Source organism: Triplophysa rosa, linkage group LG13 (assembly GCF_024868665.1).
Source record: "Triplophysa rosa linkage group LG13, Trosa_1v2, whole genome shotgun sequence".
Taxonomy (NCBI): domain Eukaryota; kingdom Metazoa; phylum Chordata; class Actinopteri; order Cypriniformes; family Nemacheilidae; genus Triplophysa; species Triplophysa rosa.
In genome coordinates, this window is record NC_079902.1 from 3,358,924 (window position 1) to 3,375,914 (window position 16,991).

A 16,991-nucleotide genomic window follows, 5' to 3' on the forward strand; every position below is an offset into this window, starting at 1 on the left:
TTGTTGCTCTGTGCTGCTATAGCTCTAGACATCGCTTGCATGTGCAGCTGAGTGGCACAATTTGTTAAAACCAATGTTTTGAGACTTTGAGGTTGGTGGTTTGAACCCCGTGTGTAGCAGGTGTAACGTTTATATGTGTAATTTTTTATTTGATTTCATTCTCACCTTCTCTTTATAACTATTTGTTTCTCACGTACGTTCTATATCTGCTGGTTTTTGCTCTTGTTGCTCTGTGCTGCAGCGGCCATTCACTCATCTTTTGGGCTGAGGAACCTGAGAGGCATCTCCCGGTCGCTGCAGCGGGTCGGCGAAGCGTTGTGGCATGAAGACACAACGTCTCGTTCCCTCCATCAGGGAACGGAGGTTACAGTCGTAACCGAGACGTTCCCCTTCAGTCGGTCTCTCGACGTTGTGTTGAGAGACAGACTGGGGACCTATCTTTACATGCCACAGCGCTGAGCCGAATCACGACCTCCAGCGGAGCGACACTGACTGGACTAGCGAGTCACAAGTGAGCGCTACTGAGAGACGTAATCTTCCAGTGGGATCAGTACTTAGTAGCATACCCTGAGAGGCTCGTACCGACGGCCATCACGGATGGTGGCGTTCGTCTCTATTAGCGAGAAGCCATCCGGCACCGTAAGGGACACTGGGGAAACACTGCTCTCCTCGTTGAAGAGTGTGTTACGGAGGCCACATCCTACCACAAGGGGAGGTTACATGTGGAGACACCAACATGGTCTCACCAGTGGGGAGAACAACATGCAAGAAAATTGCCCCAGCCCGAATAGGGGGGACAGAACCCAGGTGGAGTAACCACCGGAGGGGAGGTCACAGGTTCACCGACAGGGGAACCAAGAGTGAGGAATTCATCATACGGGACGACCCTGCAGGGAGTCACTACATATGGGGCAACAGTCCGAGTATAGGGGTCCATAATTGCCAATGCTTAGTGATGGATGAAATGCCTGTACTTCACCCTAAGGGGGGAAGTAGGGAGGCTGAAATAGCTCACTAGACTCGCCTGGAGAGGGGAGAAGGCACTTTCGCAGGCGTACGCACAACCCAGTTGCTGACCTTACATGCCGGCACAACCCAGTTGCTGACCTTACATGCCGGCACAACCCAGTTGCTGACCTTACATGCCCCCCTTACATGGGGCCGTACAAAGGCCCTGAAGGACCACATTAAGGTCCCAAGAGGGTACACGGAGCACGGTCGAGGTGGATTCACCCTTCTCGCGCCCCTAAGGAACCTGGTGACCAGGTCGTGTTAGCCGAGAGACTTACCCTTCACGAGTTCGGGGAGGCAAACAGATCCACCTGCGCCTGGCCGAACCACTCCCATATGAGCCGGACTGCGTGGGGATGGAGTCGCCATTCTCCGTGGGGCATCCCCTGACGAGAGAGCGCATCAACTGTCTGGTTCAGGCGCCCGGGATGAAAGTGGCTCCGGACTTGATCATCTGCTGACTCCAGTGGAGGAGGCATCGGGCGAATCGTGACATCTGCCGTGAGCGTATGCCACCTTAGTGATTGATGTACGCCACGGCAGCAGTGCTGTCCGACCGGACCAGCACGTGTTTTTACTGCACGAGGGGCCAGAGCCTCCTCAGTGCCAAAAGGACAGCCAGCAACTCCAGGCAGTTGATGTGACACCGCAGCCGGGGACCCGTCCACTGCCCCGATACTGCGTGCCCGTTGCACACGGCACCCCACCCCGGCAGGGAGGCATCTGTCGTGACCACGACACGCCTCGAAACCTGCCTGAGCGGAACCCCCGCTCGAAGAAAGGTCAGGTTGGACCAAGGGGTGAGGGTGTAATGCGCCTGGTGCCGGTGTGCCACGCTGTCCAGGGAACATGACTCTGAAGCCAGTGCTGAAGCGGCCGCATGTGAATCAACCCGAGAGGGATTACCCGTCGAGGACGCCATGTGCCCCAGGAGCCTTTGAAAATGTTTCAGTGGGACCGCTGGAGTCCACCTGACAAGTTTCAGACAGTTCAGCACCGACTGCGCACGCTCGTTGGTGAGACACGCTGACATATGGACAGAGTCTAGTTCCATACCAAGATAAGAGGAGCTCTGCGCTGGGGAGAGCTTGCTCTTTTCTCGGTTGACCCGTAGGCCCAAACGGTGTAGGTGCCGGAGCACGAGGTTGAGCCTCTACAAGTTTGGTAAAAACCCGAGGAGACAGGGCCAGACCGAAGGGCAGGACCTTGTACTGATACGCTCTTCCCTTGAACACAAACCACAAGAACGTTCGGTGCCGAGGGAGGATGGAGACATCAGCATCCTGAACGGCAGCTTGTCTAGAGTTTGTTCAGGAGGCGCAGATCCAGAATGGGGTGCAGCGCCCCACCTTTTTTGGGCACTATGAAGTACGGGCTGTAAAACCCGGAAGACATCTCGGTTAGAGGGACGGGTTCAATCGCACCTTTCGCCAGAAGGGCAGCAACCTCGGCCTGAAGCACGGAAGTGTTCTCCCCTCAAACTGAGGTGTGGAGAATGCCATGAAACTTGGGCGGGCGCCTGGCGAACTGGATCACATAACCGAGACGGATCGTCCTCTCTAGCCAGCGTGATGGGCTGGTGCACTCTTGCCAAGCACCCAAGAACTGTGAAAGCGGAACCAGAGGGACGATCTGCTTCACCGTGCCGTAAGAAGCTGGTTCGGTGACTGACAGAGCGGTCACCTCGCATGGGGCAGAATCCCGGGGAGGTCGACGGCTCTGTTGACTTACCTGCTTGTTGTCGCTGACCGACACAACGTCTGGTGGAGGTTCTTCGACACGAGTGTTGAAGAAAGCTTACAAGCCTTGGACGGAAGTCTAGGCCGACCCCTCCAGGTGGCAGCTGTCTGCGGGCACAGGTGTCTGCGGGCACTGACCAGAAGGTTGCCGGTTCGATTCCCAGGGCCGGCGGGTAACAACTGAGAAGCCCTTGAGCAAGGCACCTTACCCCTACTTGCTCCCCGGGCGCTGCAGTGATAGCTGCCCACTGCTCCGGGGGTACATGTGTTCACCACTTGCTGTGCGTGTGTTCACTACTCTCTGGATGGGTTAAATGCAGAGGTCACATTTCGTTGCCTTGTACTTGTACATGTGCAATGACAATAAAGTTGAATCTAATCTAATCTAATAGCCTTTGGCTTCCCCACCATCCAGGAAAGTAACAGCCCTCGAGCCAGCTAGCCGGGAACACGCCGAGAATGGTGCATTCCAGGACTTAGTGAGCTCCTCATGCACTTCCGGGAAGAATGGCATCGGGGCGGTGCGTGGCTTTTGACCACGCTCCGACCCCAGAAACCATGAATCCTGGCTGACATCTCAGCGTCGGCCTCATCTTGAGCTCGACCGCCCGGGGGCGGTAGCTCAGAGAGGTCTTCCGCATCTGCTGCCAGGAGGTAGCTGTCCGATGCTGTGACAGAGAGTTCGTCCTCATCCCTCTGTCAAGTCATCTTGCTATGGGATGGTCCACCGCCACCCATCGGGGATGAGCCAGGTGAGCGTGCTGGGGTATGTGTGGTCCGCGAAGCCGAAGCAGCGACATCCATAGGTAACCCCGCTGCTCGCCGAAGCGGCAGTCATACTCGCCTGGGAATGAGATGGGGTGGCGGCAGCGCTCACAAAGAACGTAGCCAGCCATGACTGCAACACCTTGATCGCCATGTTCTCATGCGTGTGCCATTCGCCAAGCCCATTGGCGTTTTAAATTTCCTCTCGGAGATGATAGGTTCTCAAGATCAAACCCCAGTCTGTCTCTCAACACAACGTCGAGAGACCGACTGAAGGGGAACTTACCTTTTTGATCTGGCGTTTTATCATTGACTACTTTTAATGTATTGTTTACTTTTAGTAATTATTTTGTATTGTCTTATTTGAACTGTTTTTATTGTGCAGTACATTGGTCAACCCATGGTTGTGTCCCCTATCTGGAATACACATAAACTGAAGCGCGGATGCCATTAACAAGAAACTAGGTTGTGTGAAAGCATGCCAGAGGTTCATCTGAGAAACATAAATAAAAGTTATTAACTAGTCATTTGGGAAGGAATTATGGCTAATGTAGAGGAGGAGTGCAGTAAGCAGAGTCCTAAGAAAACAGATAAACAGACGAAGTCATCGGCCAGCCAGCTGATGAAGAAAATCAATACGGGCAGGTCACAAAAGCACACGTCACCGTGGCAATTACCAGTGCTTTTCACCTGTGTTTTTTATTCAGAGGGAATACAGACTGAAAACAAGCTGATTTATTAGGATATGGTTTGTTATTAGCTGTCTTGCGGGTTTGGTTATTTGCAATTTGCAAAAAGTTTCTGGAGAGATTCATAATTTTGAGGCAAATCACCTGCCATGTGCTTTTGAGATGTATTAAACACATAGCATACAATTAAAAACATTTATCATCAAATAGATCACCTTGAGTTTCTGGATCTTTCCAGCGAGGGAAGAGTGTGTTCCGACATGTTGAAAGAGAGACGGTTTAAAGCGGATGCGCAGATTTGCCTTCTGTCTATCACAATGTTTCTGTGGAGCACAAAGAACAGGTTTATATGCGTCACAATAATGAACACATTCTCAGATATACTGTTATGATACCACTCAGACAAAGAGGTAACTTTCGACTTCAGGGATATTTATTGACACTTCAGGATATAAACACAGAGCGAGGAGAATGTGTTAATACTGTCCTTAATGTTGCAGGAGATCATGGATGGCAGGCGTGGGAATCCAGGGAGTGCAGGTGAGTATAGGTGCTGGTGCAGACGAAGGTAAATGGTGCATCTGATGATGATAAACCTTTTGGATGGAAAGACGACTTGGGGAACTTGGAGAACTCGAAGACTTGGAGACTAGAAGGTAATAGCTTCGTTGGTAAGAATGAAGTCTGTAGCTAACATGTTAGACCAGACAATGAGTGTGAGACTGAGTGCTCCTTTTGACTTGTGCTTGATGGTGTGATGATGAGGTGTAGGTGCCAGTAATTAGTATTCAGGTGATGGTGATCTCTGTGTTGGTGGATCCGTGACAGTACCCCCCTCCCACGGTCCTCTCCTGAGGGCCGCAACTTCCTATGACGAGGTGGTCATCCTCTGCCTCGGGGAGCCGGTCGACTGGGATGATCCTGGTGGAAGGTGATGAGAAGTTCCGGATCCAAGATGTCATCACTGAGGACCCAGGAACGTTCCTCGGGACCATAGCCCTCCCAGTCGACGAAATACTCTAGACGACCACCCGTCTACGGGAGTCCAAGATCTTATGAACAGAGTAGATTGTACCGTCTTCTAGGTCCAGGGAAGGAGGAGGGGCCTCACTCGAGGAGGTGGGTACAGGTGAATGGTAAGGCTTCAATAGGGAGACATGAAAAGCAAGGTGAATTCTATAGTGACAGGGTAGTTGTAGCAGGTAAGTGACTGGATTGAGTTTGAAAATGATAGTGAAGGGACCAACAAAACTGGGACTTAGCTTTTTAGTTGCAGAGGAATCGCCCAACTTCTTGGAGTTTTCGCTCCGTTTGCCCATTGGACTGTGGGTGAAACCCTGATGACAGACTGATGGTCACACCTAGGAGGGTGAGAAATGCCTTCCACACTCTGTAGATGAACTGTGGGCCTCTGTCCGACACTATATCCTCTGTTGGAAGAGAAGGTTAGCTGTTTCCATGGATGTGGGCAACCCTTTTAATGGAACCAAACGAAAAGTCTTTGAGAAACGATCAACTATTACAAGGATACAGGTGTTACCAGTAGAGGGGGGCAGGTCGGTGACGAAGTTCAGGTGTGACCACGGGCGATTGGGTACTGGGAGTGGAAGGAGCTTTCCGGTGGGCAGCTGGCGGGCACTTTTGGAGATCGCACATTCTCTGCATCCTTGGACGAAACGTCGTACATCCGCTGTCATGCCTGACCACCAGAAGCGTTGTTGTATGAGCGAGAGGGTAGTGTTGGTCCCTGGGTGGCCAGTGCCTAAAGAACCGTGGACAGATTTGATGATGTCATTACGATGCGTAAGGGGAATGTATGTACGTGAAGGGGGACACCCCGGCAGACGATGGGCAGGGGTGTTTACTCGTTTGATGGAATCATCTTCGTTCCATTGGATGGGACATAGGAAGAGGGAGTCAGGTAAGATGGGTTCTGGATGGGGTTCCTCTTCCAATGGGCAAAACATCCTGGAGAGGGCGTCGGCACGGGAATTCTTTGAACCTAGGCAATAGGAGATATGAAACTGGAAACGTGTGAAAAATATTGACCACCTGGCCTGACGGGCGTTGAGCCTCTTGGCCTCTCAGAGGTATTGTAGGTTCTTGTGGTCGGTGAAGATTTGGAACGGATGTGCCGCGCCCTCTAACCAGTGTCTCCACTCTTCTAATGCAAGCTTGATCGGCAACAATTCCTGGTCTCCGACATCATAATTTCGTTCCGCTGGGGTGAGTTTATGAGAAAAGAAGGCACACGGATGGAGTATTGGTGGTGTCCTTTATGTTCCTGGGGTTGGGCCAGTTCCTCACGGCCGTTACCTTCCCCTCGTCCATTGAGACACCCTCGGGGAAGATGTTGTAGCCAAGGAGCTGTAAGATTGTTCGATGGAAGGTACACTTTTCCGCTTTGAGAAACAGGATGTGTTCTCACAGTCTTTGAAGGACCTCCGCAACGTGAGCTCTATGCTCCTTGGGATTTGAGGAGTAAATGAGAACATCATCAATATACACTAGCACAAACTTATGGAGGAAATCTCTGAGGACGTTATTCATGAAGTCTTGGAAGACAGACGGGGCGTTAACGAGTCCATACGGCATGACGAGGTACTCGTAATGACCTGTTGGTGTAACGAAAGTAGTCTTCCATTCATCGCCCCGCCTGATCCTCACCAGATTGTAGGCGCTGCGGAGGTCCAACTTTGTGAAGATGGTGGCGCCCCGTAGTTGTTCGAGGGCAGTTGGGACGAGGGGAAGTGGGTATCGGGACTTGATTGTTATCTTATTCAGTGCTCGGTAGTCGATACAGGGCCGCAGACCTCCGTCCTTCTTGGCCACAAAGAAAAAGCTGGAAGCAGCAGGGGAGCGTGAAGGGCGAATGTTACCCTAGTGAAGGGCCTTCGAAATGTACTCCTCCATGGCCTTCTGCTCGGGGAGAGAGAGTGAATCGATTTTTCCATTAGGCATTGGCTCACCCTCCTTTATATCGATGGCACAGTCCCATGGTCGGTGTGGTGGTAGTTGGGTCGCCCTGGCTGGACAGAAAACATCACCGAAAGGTAGGTACTCTCATGGGATCTTGGCTGACAGTTTCTCCAGAGGACTTTCGATGGATGTGGCATGAACGGTGAGCGTCAATGACCTTGCAGGGTGCAATGTAGGGAGAGTTGGAAAACACCTTGGGAAACAACGTTTTCCCCATTTCAGGATTTCCCCGGAGCTCCAGCAGATCTCTGGTTGATAGTGGACCAGCCAGGGACAACCCAGGATGATGTCTGTGATAGCCTGCTCCAGGATGAGAAATGAGATGTCTTCTTCGTGACATACCCCTACTTGGAGGTGTATGGGTCCTGTTTGATATTTTATTCTTCGTCTGCTGAGGGGTCTTCCTAGAATGGACTGGATCTGGTAGTGGATGGGAATTTCGGTTTTCGAGAGGTCGAGTTGGCGGCAGAGGGCACCGGAGATGAAATTGCGGGCTGACCCAGAGTCGATGAAGCGGTCTGGTCTTCTGTTATGATACCACTCAGACAAAGAGGTAACTTTCGACTTCAGGGATATTTATTGACACTTCAGGTTATAAACACAGAGCGAGGAGAATATGTGTTAATACTGTCCTTAATGTTGCAGGAGATCGTGGATGGCAGGCGTGGGAATCCAGGGAGTGCAGGTGAGTATAGGTGCTGGTGCAGACAAAGGTAAATGGTGCATCTGATGACGATAAGCCTCTTGGATGGAAAGACGACTTGGGGAACTTGGAGAACTCGAAGACTTGGAGAACTACAAGGTAATAGCTTTGTTGGTAAGAATGAAGTCTGTAGCTAACGTGTTAGACCAGACAATGAGTGTGAGACTGAGTGCTCCTTTTGATGGTGTGATGATGAGGTGCAGGTGCCAGTAATTAGTATTCAGGTGATAGTGATCTCTGTGTTGTCATGGTTACAGTGCCTGGTGGATCCGTGACATATACACACAGTTAAGTCATTTTGATGATATACTCTAGATTTACAATGCATTTACTCCTGTAAAAATTGGCAGGTGTTGTGGTCTCAACAACAAGTGTCTATTCCCATTTAAAAAGGAAATCTATGTAAGATTTTAAATGTTACATCACACACTTTTTATGTTAGTAAATTGCTTTGTGTCATCTAAAGAAATACACTTTATCTAAATATTTGTTTGAGTATAACTCCAATGCACTTGGGTTAACAGAGTTTAACAGTTCATTCATCCAGCATTTAGTATTTAATTTCTTACAACACAAAATCATGACAACAGGGCTGACAGATTTTGACTGTCCTCTTTTCAGAAACCTGCAAAAAATTAAAACAAAAAACAAAAACATCCATTTGCTCTCTGGAGGTTGGTGGAACACCTGCAACATCGTAAGAATGTGCAGAATGGGTGCCAGAAACAGAACTCTTCCATCCGGTGTGCAACCACCTCTCAAGCCTGTCCTGGCTCTTCCCACAACCCCCTTACGATCTCCTCTGCCTCCTGTTCCAGAGGGTTGCATCCTAGGTGTCTCATGTCTGAATGATCTTGCTGAGACTGCCTCAAACCTGGAGATCCCTGCGACTTGTTAAATCCACTGCGGGAACCGGCGAACATCCAAAACATTTTAATCAAAAGTAAATACACAAAAATACAAAAGTAACAACACGATGTAGAGAATTTAGCATAAGCCAAATGGTCGGAGTCATTGAAAGAGCCATCAACCCCCTCCCTCCTGGTTTCTTGATATCAACCTCAAAAGACCAGAGTCAAAACCTAGCTCCAGGGGTCTGGACTTGAGTTGGTGCTCTCACCGAAAGAGCCATCAACCCCCTTTTGTTTCTCTGTGGGATATTTTACGACCCCTAAGCTTCAAAGCAGAGGGGAGAAGTCTCTCTGTCTCATGTGAAACTTAACATATGAGGCTAACCAGAGAAACTTCTCTGACAAATAGGAACCTCTTCCCTGCTCAACTCTGATTGGTCAATTCAAACTCAGGTGGGCATGCCCTCTCATGAGGTTAAATATCGAGCCTGCTCTGGAAAGACACCTCTTCCTTTCTTCTCTTCTGCTATACCTGCCTCCAAAACTTGGTTTGTGGCGTCTCTTCGGAGACTGCCCTTTCCCCCCCCCCACTGGGAGAAAAGAAGGAACAATGGACTTCTGCTGCCACGTGGTTAAGCCATGCGGCCGATCACGAGGCCCACAACTTTCTGCAGGACTGCTTTCTGAAACCTTTTGAACAATTCCATCTCTACACACGCATACAGATATCGGTCCAGCACAAAGCTTGCAAGTATCCATTTCTATTTATAGAATAGCAGCGTTAAGTCTGTGCCTCTTTGTTAAAGATGATTTTTATTGGTGTTCAGATCTCTCTACACTTCCTAGCGCATTTGTGTTTCATGTATTTGTTCGTTTTATGAGATCGTCATTGTTTTTTTTACCATGTAGAGTAGAGTTTAATAAACAACCATATATATTCATTTGTGATGGGTTTTCTGTATTCACGCTCACAAGCTTGGTCCCTTCTACTGTGTTTCGATTTGCTACCTTTGCTCTAAATCCTGTTTGGTAAAGTCACGTTACTTATGGCCATGAGATAATGTAAAGTATATAATATCATTGAGGCATTCGCTGGACGAATGCATACAAGTATTGTTATGCTTTATATTACTAATCAGAGACTGTAAAATATGTATATTTGATCACGATTATTATACGGATTTTCCTTTGAGCTAAACTAATTCCTTGACTGAAATTGATGTTTTAAATAACTAATTTCATGGATGTGATCTTGAAAGATCTGGTGGAGAACCATATTTGGTGAGCTTTGCTCATCAATATAATAACGTTAGCTAAAACCACTACAACGAACATAAACACCAAAGTAACAAGCCGGCAGCCCCTCGCGGATGACTGCCGGCAACACGAACATAAACAAAACTTAACCAATGTCCGAGCCTGGTCCTCTCTCCTCGGCAGTCCTGTCGCTCATCCTCTTATGCTCCCGATCTCCTCCGTGAGGTATGCGGGACCAGTGCGCGTACAGCTGATACTCATTATCACTCACGCCACCGGCCCCGCCTTCCTGCCCCACGGCTCTCGTCCCGCCTTCCTCGCTAGACATGTCTTTCCTTGTTGCAGTGCAGTTTATTGCATAAGTGGGTAGCGGCAAGGTCAAAGCAGTGTAAGTCGGTGAGAAGTTCTTCCAAATCGTTGCGCAGTCACAGTTTATTGCACAAATTTTCCGCGCATCTTTTGGATTAGCATTAGCTGTGTTATGATGTCAATCTGGCACTAGGAGTACTTTTTTCAATAATTCACAGATGACAGATAACAAATCCAATATTTATATCTGGCTTGAGCAGAAGATGCAGTATGTTATGTAATTGTTAAAATCAAAAATAAATATTGCCAAATTAACCTTTAGCCTTTAAATTAGCCTTTAAGAACTACACTACCCAACTCTGAAGCGGGATTCAATCAGAAAAGCCACTAAATGTGTTCACAACGCAACTTCACATGAGGTTGAACACACATAGACCTACTGTACCAGCAGTGCTAAAAAAATATAGTAGTCTAATCAATTTTAATTATTTGTAATGAGCATCGTTTCGCACTCTTTGTTTCCATTGTTTTTTTCGGAATGCTAGGGTATGGCAACTGCTACTCTGCCATACACAAACGCCGGCCCTGATCTGTCTGCAACCACCGCAGAGCCAGCAGTGTCTTCTGCTGCATCCCCTGCGGCAGGCAAGAGAGTTGCAGTCTGTCCTTGGAGGAAGAAGCAGAGGAAGGGGTTTCTCACCTCTGCACAAGCACCCGCTGCAGAATCCTTGCCGCATCCAGAGTTTTCAGGGTCATCTCCAGCTCCATTTCCTGAATCAGCTCCAGCACCCAGATCCTCGCCCAAGCCAGCTCCACCCCCCAGATCTCCATCCCACTCATCAGTGTCCAGTTCCTTGCCCCAGCCAGTGTCCATGTCTGTTCCTGGGTCTGTCGCGTCCCCCAGAACCCCCATATGTCCTATCCATCATGCCCCGAGTCAACTCCAGTCCCTTCTGTGCAGTCTTTCACCATTCCTTCTGGACCATTGCCTTCTGCACCACCCCAGTCCAGGAATCCTGCCTTTTATCAGTCTCCGCTTCCTCGGAGTCCCCTCCTTTCCATCCTAAAGCCCCACGAACCTCCACTCCCACACCTTCCCGATCCAAGACTTTGACCCCACCTAAACCCCAATCCTCTGGGACACTCCCTCCAGTCTACTTATCTTCAGAAAAACATTTCAGACCCTCCAAAATCTTTGTTTTTTCAGCATCATCTGCGTATATGACTCCTATTTACCAGTGACTGTATAATATTGAGATAAACAACTTTTACAAAAGATACAAACATTCCCTGATGCTCAAAAAGTCAACACCATACATTGAAAATCAGGTGCATGTAAACTTTTGGACTGAGTGACCAGCTTTAATTGTTGTTATTTTGTTTAAATACCTTATTTTGTCATTTAGTAACGCCCTCATGAAGGTACAAAATACATGTTTCCCATACAACAAAATAATAACAATTGACACCAAATAACATTTTCAGAGGTGTACACCAACCTGACTTTAAATGTATTGTGTTACCTTCTTGAGCATCAGGGCACGTTTGTATCTTTTTTTTAATAGTTGTGTATGATTGCTTTATAAATTGCTTTGTTCTCTTGAACACAAATTATGATATTTTGAAGAATGCGAACAATTCTGGGGCACTTTTGACTACCAGTGTAATTTTTCCTACTATGGTAGTACTATGGTAGTGGTCAAGAACTGTTTGGTTACAAGCATTCTTCCAAATATCTTTCTCTGTGTTCATCAGAACAAAGAAATTGATACAGGTTTGGAACAACTCGAGGGTGAGTAAATAATAACAAAATTTCTATTTTGGGGTGAATAGTCTCTATAATAGTTCAGTTCAGTTCAGTTTATTTTGTCCCCTCAGGGAAAGTACAGAATTGTTCGCAATAAAACAGTGGAGACGATTGTGGACTTCAGAAGAAACCCCCCTGCACTCCCCCCTCTCACCATCATGAACAGCACTGTGGCAGCAATGGAGTCATTCAGGTTCCTGGGCACCACCATCTCTCAGAACCTGAAGTGGGACAATCACATTGGCTCCATTGCTAAAAAAGCCCAGCAAAGGTTGTACTTCTTACATCAGCTGAAGAAGTTCAACCTACCACAAACTCTATTAAAACAGTTTTACTCAGCTGTCATAGAGTCTGTCCTCTGCACATCCATCACTGTCTGGTTTGGCTCAGCCACAAAGTCAGACATCAGAAGACTAGAGAGGACGGTTCGGACTGCTGAGAAGATCATTGGTGTTCCCCTGCCCACCCTCCAAGAACTATACATCCAGAGTGAGGAAAAGGGCTCAGAAAATCACCCTGGACCTCTCACATCCAAGCCATCATCTCTTCACACAATGCTGCCGTCTGGTCGGCGCTACAGAGCACTGAGCACCAAAACAACCAGACACAAAAACAGCTTCTTCCCTCAGGCCATCTACCTCTTGAACAGTTTTTTTTACCCACCGTGCAATTAATAACTCTGTGCAATACTAATTAAGTGCAATATTAATTATATCCTCCAGATAATACACTATCTATTTTTATACAACTTTTTCTGTAAATTATATTTCATTCATTGTGCTGTATATAGCACATACACCTTGTACTACAATAGTCTATTCTTATTTTTTACTTTTACATACAGTACATACATAGCTTTACACTCTCTATATCTTTATCTTATGTTTATTGTATTGTATTTCTTAATTTTTTATACCCATAGGCCCTTATTTAAATCATTGTGTACTGTATTCTATTGTGTTATGGTCTCTGTGTACTGTTGTTGCTGTTTCTGTGTTCTGGATGCTCCTGTCACCAAAACAAATTCTTTGTATGTGCAAACATACTTGGCAATAAAACTCTTTCTGATTCTGATTCTGAAAGTAAGGTTGCAGCGAGCTCTCACACACATAATAAAAATCACAGTTGGCATACAAAATATCAATACATACAGTACATACAAGATTTGTAACTAAGATTTGTCCAGACCAGCTGGCTAAAAAGAAGTACAATTTAAAAATGTAATTGCTTAGGGAATAAAATAAAATTTTGACCTGTTTTTCATACACCGAGGGTAACACAGTACCGTCATCTGGATGGCAGCAATTCAAAAGCAGAGTATATAGGATGTCTTTCATCTTTCCGAATATTTTTAGCTTTATTTAATACTGAGTTTGACCCCATAACAATGGATTATTAGTGAATCTCAGTCGTCTCAGATGTCTGTATAAAAATCCGGTGTTCACTACAGAGGCGGGTGGTGGTGGTGATTCTCAGCTCTTTATCAAGGTGGCTCTTCACAAAATTAATCCACCTCTTCTTTATATAATCTTTTTTTTACGACATTTAAATAAGGAAACAGAGCTGATTTTTTAATTATCGCAAACGGGTAATATGCATTGACATGACATGGGCATAGCTAGCTAGCAAACTGTAGGCTGTAGTAACTAACAGTAATGACAGTAGCTCACGATTTAGTGGCTGTTAGGGGAGTGGCCATTCATGCTCTGTGGTTTCAGTGCGTCATCTAGAGTTAATTTCAGGCCCACCCAAAAATACTTGAACACAAAAATGGTGAAAAACTGTTCAACAGTCTAACTCCACAATTCGAGGTCTGCATTTTTAATTTACTCACTTGTGGGTCTTTAATTTTCTGTCCTGTTTTGTTAAAATAACGTTTTTTAGGTGGTTACTGCTGTCTGTTTTCGCCTTGGTTTTATCTACAAAAAACGTGACACAACACAAGGAGCACCCAGTTTTTAAGAATGACCCATTTAACGGACCAGTCAGTGAAATCTAGCGGCATCTTGCGCTGATGTTGTGAACCAACAGCTCACTCCACCCCTCCCTTTCGAAGCACTACGACAGCTGACACAACATGGCTAATTCTATGTAAGGGGACCTGCGGTGTATGTAGATAGAAATAGCTCATTCCAAGGTAATAAAAACATAATGCTGCATTATGTAAGGTCTTTATACACCTCTGAAAACATAGTTATGTATATTATATTGCATTTCTCTCAATAGATCCCCTAAAAAATTACACACAGCATCTTTATCGAATGAGCACAAAAAGAAACAATTAAGAATTGATATACTTGCAACTATACCATATATAATTTATTCTTACCGCATCTTTTTCTGGGTTGCACACCTTCACCCACATGATGTGGTCCAGCAGCCAATCAATGGGCTTGTCTTTGTAGAACATTAGAATAAACTCCACAATCAGTGGCAAGTCCAACGATTTGAACATTTTACCTGAAACAAGCAAACCAGACCCATGAACAATAACAATATAAACAGCATACATCCACATATGAAATGTGATTTTAACTAAGTATTTGAAAGCACTTTTTTTTAAAAGTTCAACTTAAAAAAAAAAAAACATTTAAAAAAGTTGAACGTTTCAAAACTGCACTAAGGTGCTGCAACAAAAATAACTCACTATGTTCAATATATTGTAACGGTTACAAACCTGTTACCATGTTTTCTTCTGGTTTTCATGTTTTGTTTTTTGTAATTTCACTACACGCCATGACGGGGCAGTAGCTAGCTATACTCTCAGGTTGAAAAGGGGTAGCGGGAGTAGACTAAGTCAGCGTTGTAATGGAGGAAGTCAGCGTGGCTGATGGCCTCAAACAAACATTTGTCCTGATTGGGAAACTTTGTGTTTGATGCTCAATCTGAAGTAAGCAATGTTTATTTCTTATAATCGACATCTGTAGTGATTTATATATGTATATTTAGTTTCTTAAAGAGCAGGTTTAAAGGTTTTTGTAAGTGTCCTAATGTTGTATTAGAATCCCCAACAACATGTTCAAATGCATCAAAGGTAAAAAACTGTGCTATTTTCTTAAAATAAGCATTTAGTATCTATCCATTTCTCAAAGGTCCCTAAAGCCTGGCTCAGACTACAGGAGTTTTAAAATCCTGACAGATTTCAAATTCTGGCTGCAGCACACACATAAGGAGAATCTTAACAGATTCTCTTATTTAAAATCTTAAACCTGGCTCAGACTACAGGAGTTTTAAAATTCGGAAAGATTAAAAATTCTGGTTGCAGCACACACATAAGGAGAATCTTGACAGATTCTCTTATTTAAAATCTTAAACAAGCTCACACTCATCAGTGTACAACTAAATTACACATATTTTACATATCCATAGGATATGCAGTTTTGTAAAAGGAGCTAATAGTAACCGTTTTAATGGGTTTACTATTTTTAGATGTTGACATCACATCTACATTTGAATCTCTTTTTCAAGCACTACAAAAATAGGTTTGCCCTTTGTAAACTTGCATTTATGAATGTGAAATGTCCAGATAAGAAAACGTTGGGCGTAAAGTTGTGTTTATAAATAAGCCTAAAGGTAGCAAGTGCAAAAATAAAAATTTAGAAAGTTTATTGGAAGTTTTTTTATTTCATAATTGCACATCAAAAGACATCTAAGACACCCAAACTACAGGATAATATTAAGATTATCATACCAGAGGACGCCTCTTACGTCATCTCACCGGGAAACAGAAGTAAACAAAGGACATCGCAAAGTTAATTTCACGTGATCTCACCTGGCAACGGTTGTGTAACGTCTTTGTCGCTCTCTGAATGATTCTCTGTCTGTCTGTCCAAAGCCGCGGGAACGTATTTTGAGCAGGGGGTGCTATAATGCTTTTTGCTAGGGCTGAAGTTATGACTGTGGTTTGGGCGAGCCGCTTAAGTTTAATGTTAATAAATAACGGAAGAAAAAAAATAGTGCTGCCGAGAATAAAGATGAATGCTTCCAAATAAAAATTGAGTTTTTGATCACAACTTGGATAACCCAGACATTAAAATCCAAGCACAAGAACATCATAAACATTGTTATTCTGTATGCCCTACTAGCCCAACATAACATTCTGTTGAAGCGAAAATACATAGCTGCGCTCTTTTAGCAGTTTCCCCAAAACTTTTACCCGAGTTACAGATAATGTAAAACCCTACCGACAACCTTTTCCCAGTTCTCCTCCTTCTTTTATCTAGTAAGGATTCTGTGTATGTCTTTGGAGAACCATTTACTAATACTAAACCAATCATGCCCTACGCAAGCCAACAAGTGCCCTAAGATTCCTCCATCTCCGCTGTCCAACAGTACACACCTTGCAGGAGCTTCGCGGCCACAATTGATTTAAAAGACTCTCAGCGTCAGTCACTCTTGAGATGCGCCTCTCAATTGGCTAAGTCATGAACCGAACCCCAGTCACCCAACAGTAACATCACCCCGAATGAAAACTCCGGTAAATACCAAAACCATGTTTGGATTATCAATCGCCCCTTCCTGACCCCCCCATCTCTCTCAGGGAAGCAGCAGCAGGGACCGGTGTAAGATACTTTCGATCTGTGATACGCCCACATTAAACGTATACCATCTGAGTGGCCGAATCTCCGACCCAATCGCAGGTTCTGGACCCGAATCTTTTCAAAGATTCATCGGAGGGGCAAATCGGGGTTAAATTCTGGCTTGAGAATCCTGCTAACACTCGACCACGGCTTACAAGTGATTCCTCCGAAGCTGTTCAAATGTTCCGCTTCTCTAAGCTCCTCCCTACCGCGAGTCCAGTGTGCTCCGATTGGCCAACTGGCCCAATCAGTTGTGATTGGTGTTTCTTCATACACTGCGTGTCAGAAACGAAACGCCCAT

General features: G+C 45.7%; 1 protein-coding gene across 3 annotated transcripts in view; it reads right to left on the bottom strand.

Moving 5' to 3' along the window:
- Positions 1-15,644, bottom strand: part of mgat4b (alpha-1,3-mannosyl-glycoprotein 4-beta-N-acetylglucosaminyltransferase B) — a 104,426-nt gene extending 88,782 nt beyond the window's left edge. For 2 of the 3 annotated variants that reach the window (XM_057348849.1, XM_057348850.1), the window contains exons 1-2: positions 14,440-15,644; positions 4,420-4,527 (exon numbers count right to left, since the gene is read on the bottom strand). In XM_057348849.1, coding sequence (XP_057204832.1) covers positions 4,420-4,527; positions 14,440-14,628 — 297 coding nt within the window. In that variant the 5' untranslated portion in view covers positions 14,629-15,644. The remainder of the gene's footprint in view (positions 1-4,419; positions 4,528-14,439) is intronic. The other variant, XM_057348851.1, reaches the window with a different exon arrangement.
- Positions 15,645-16,991: the final 1,347 nt, after the last annotated feature.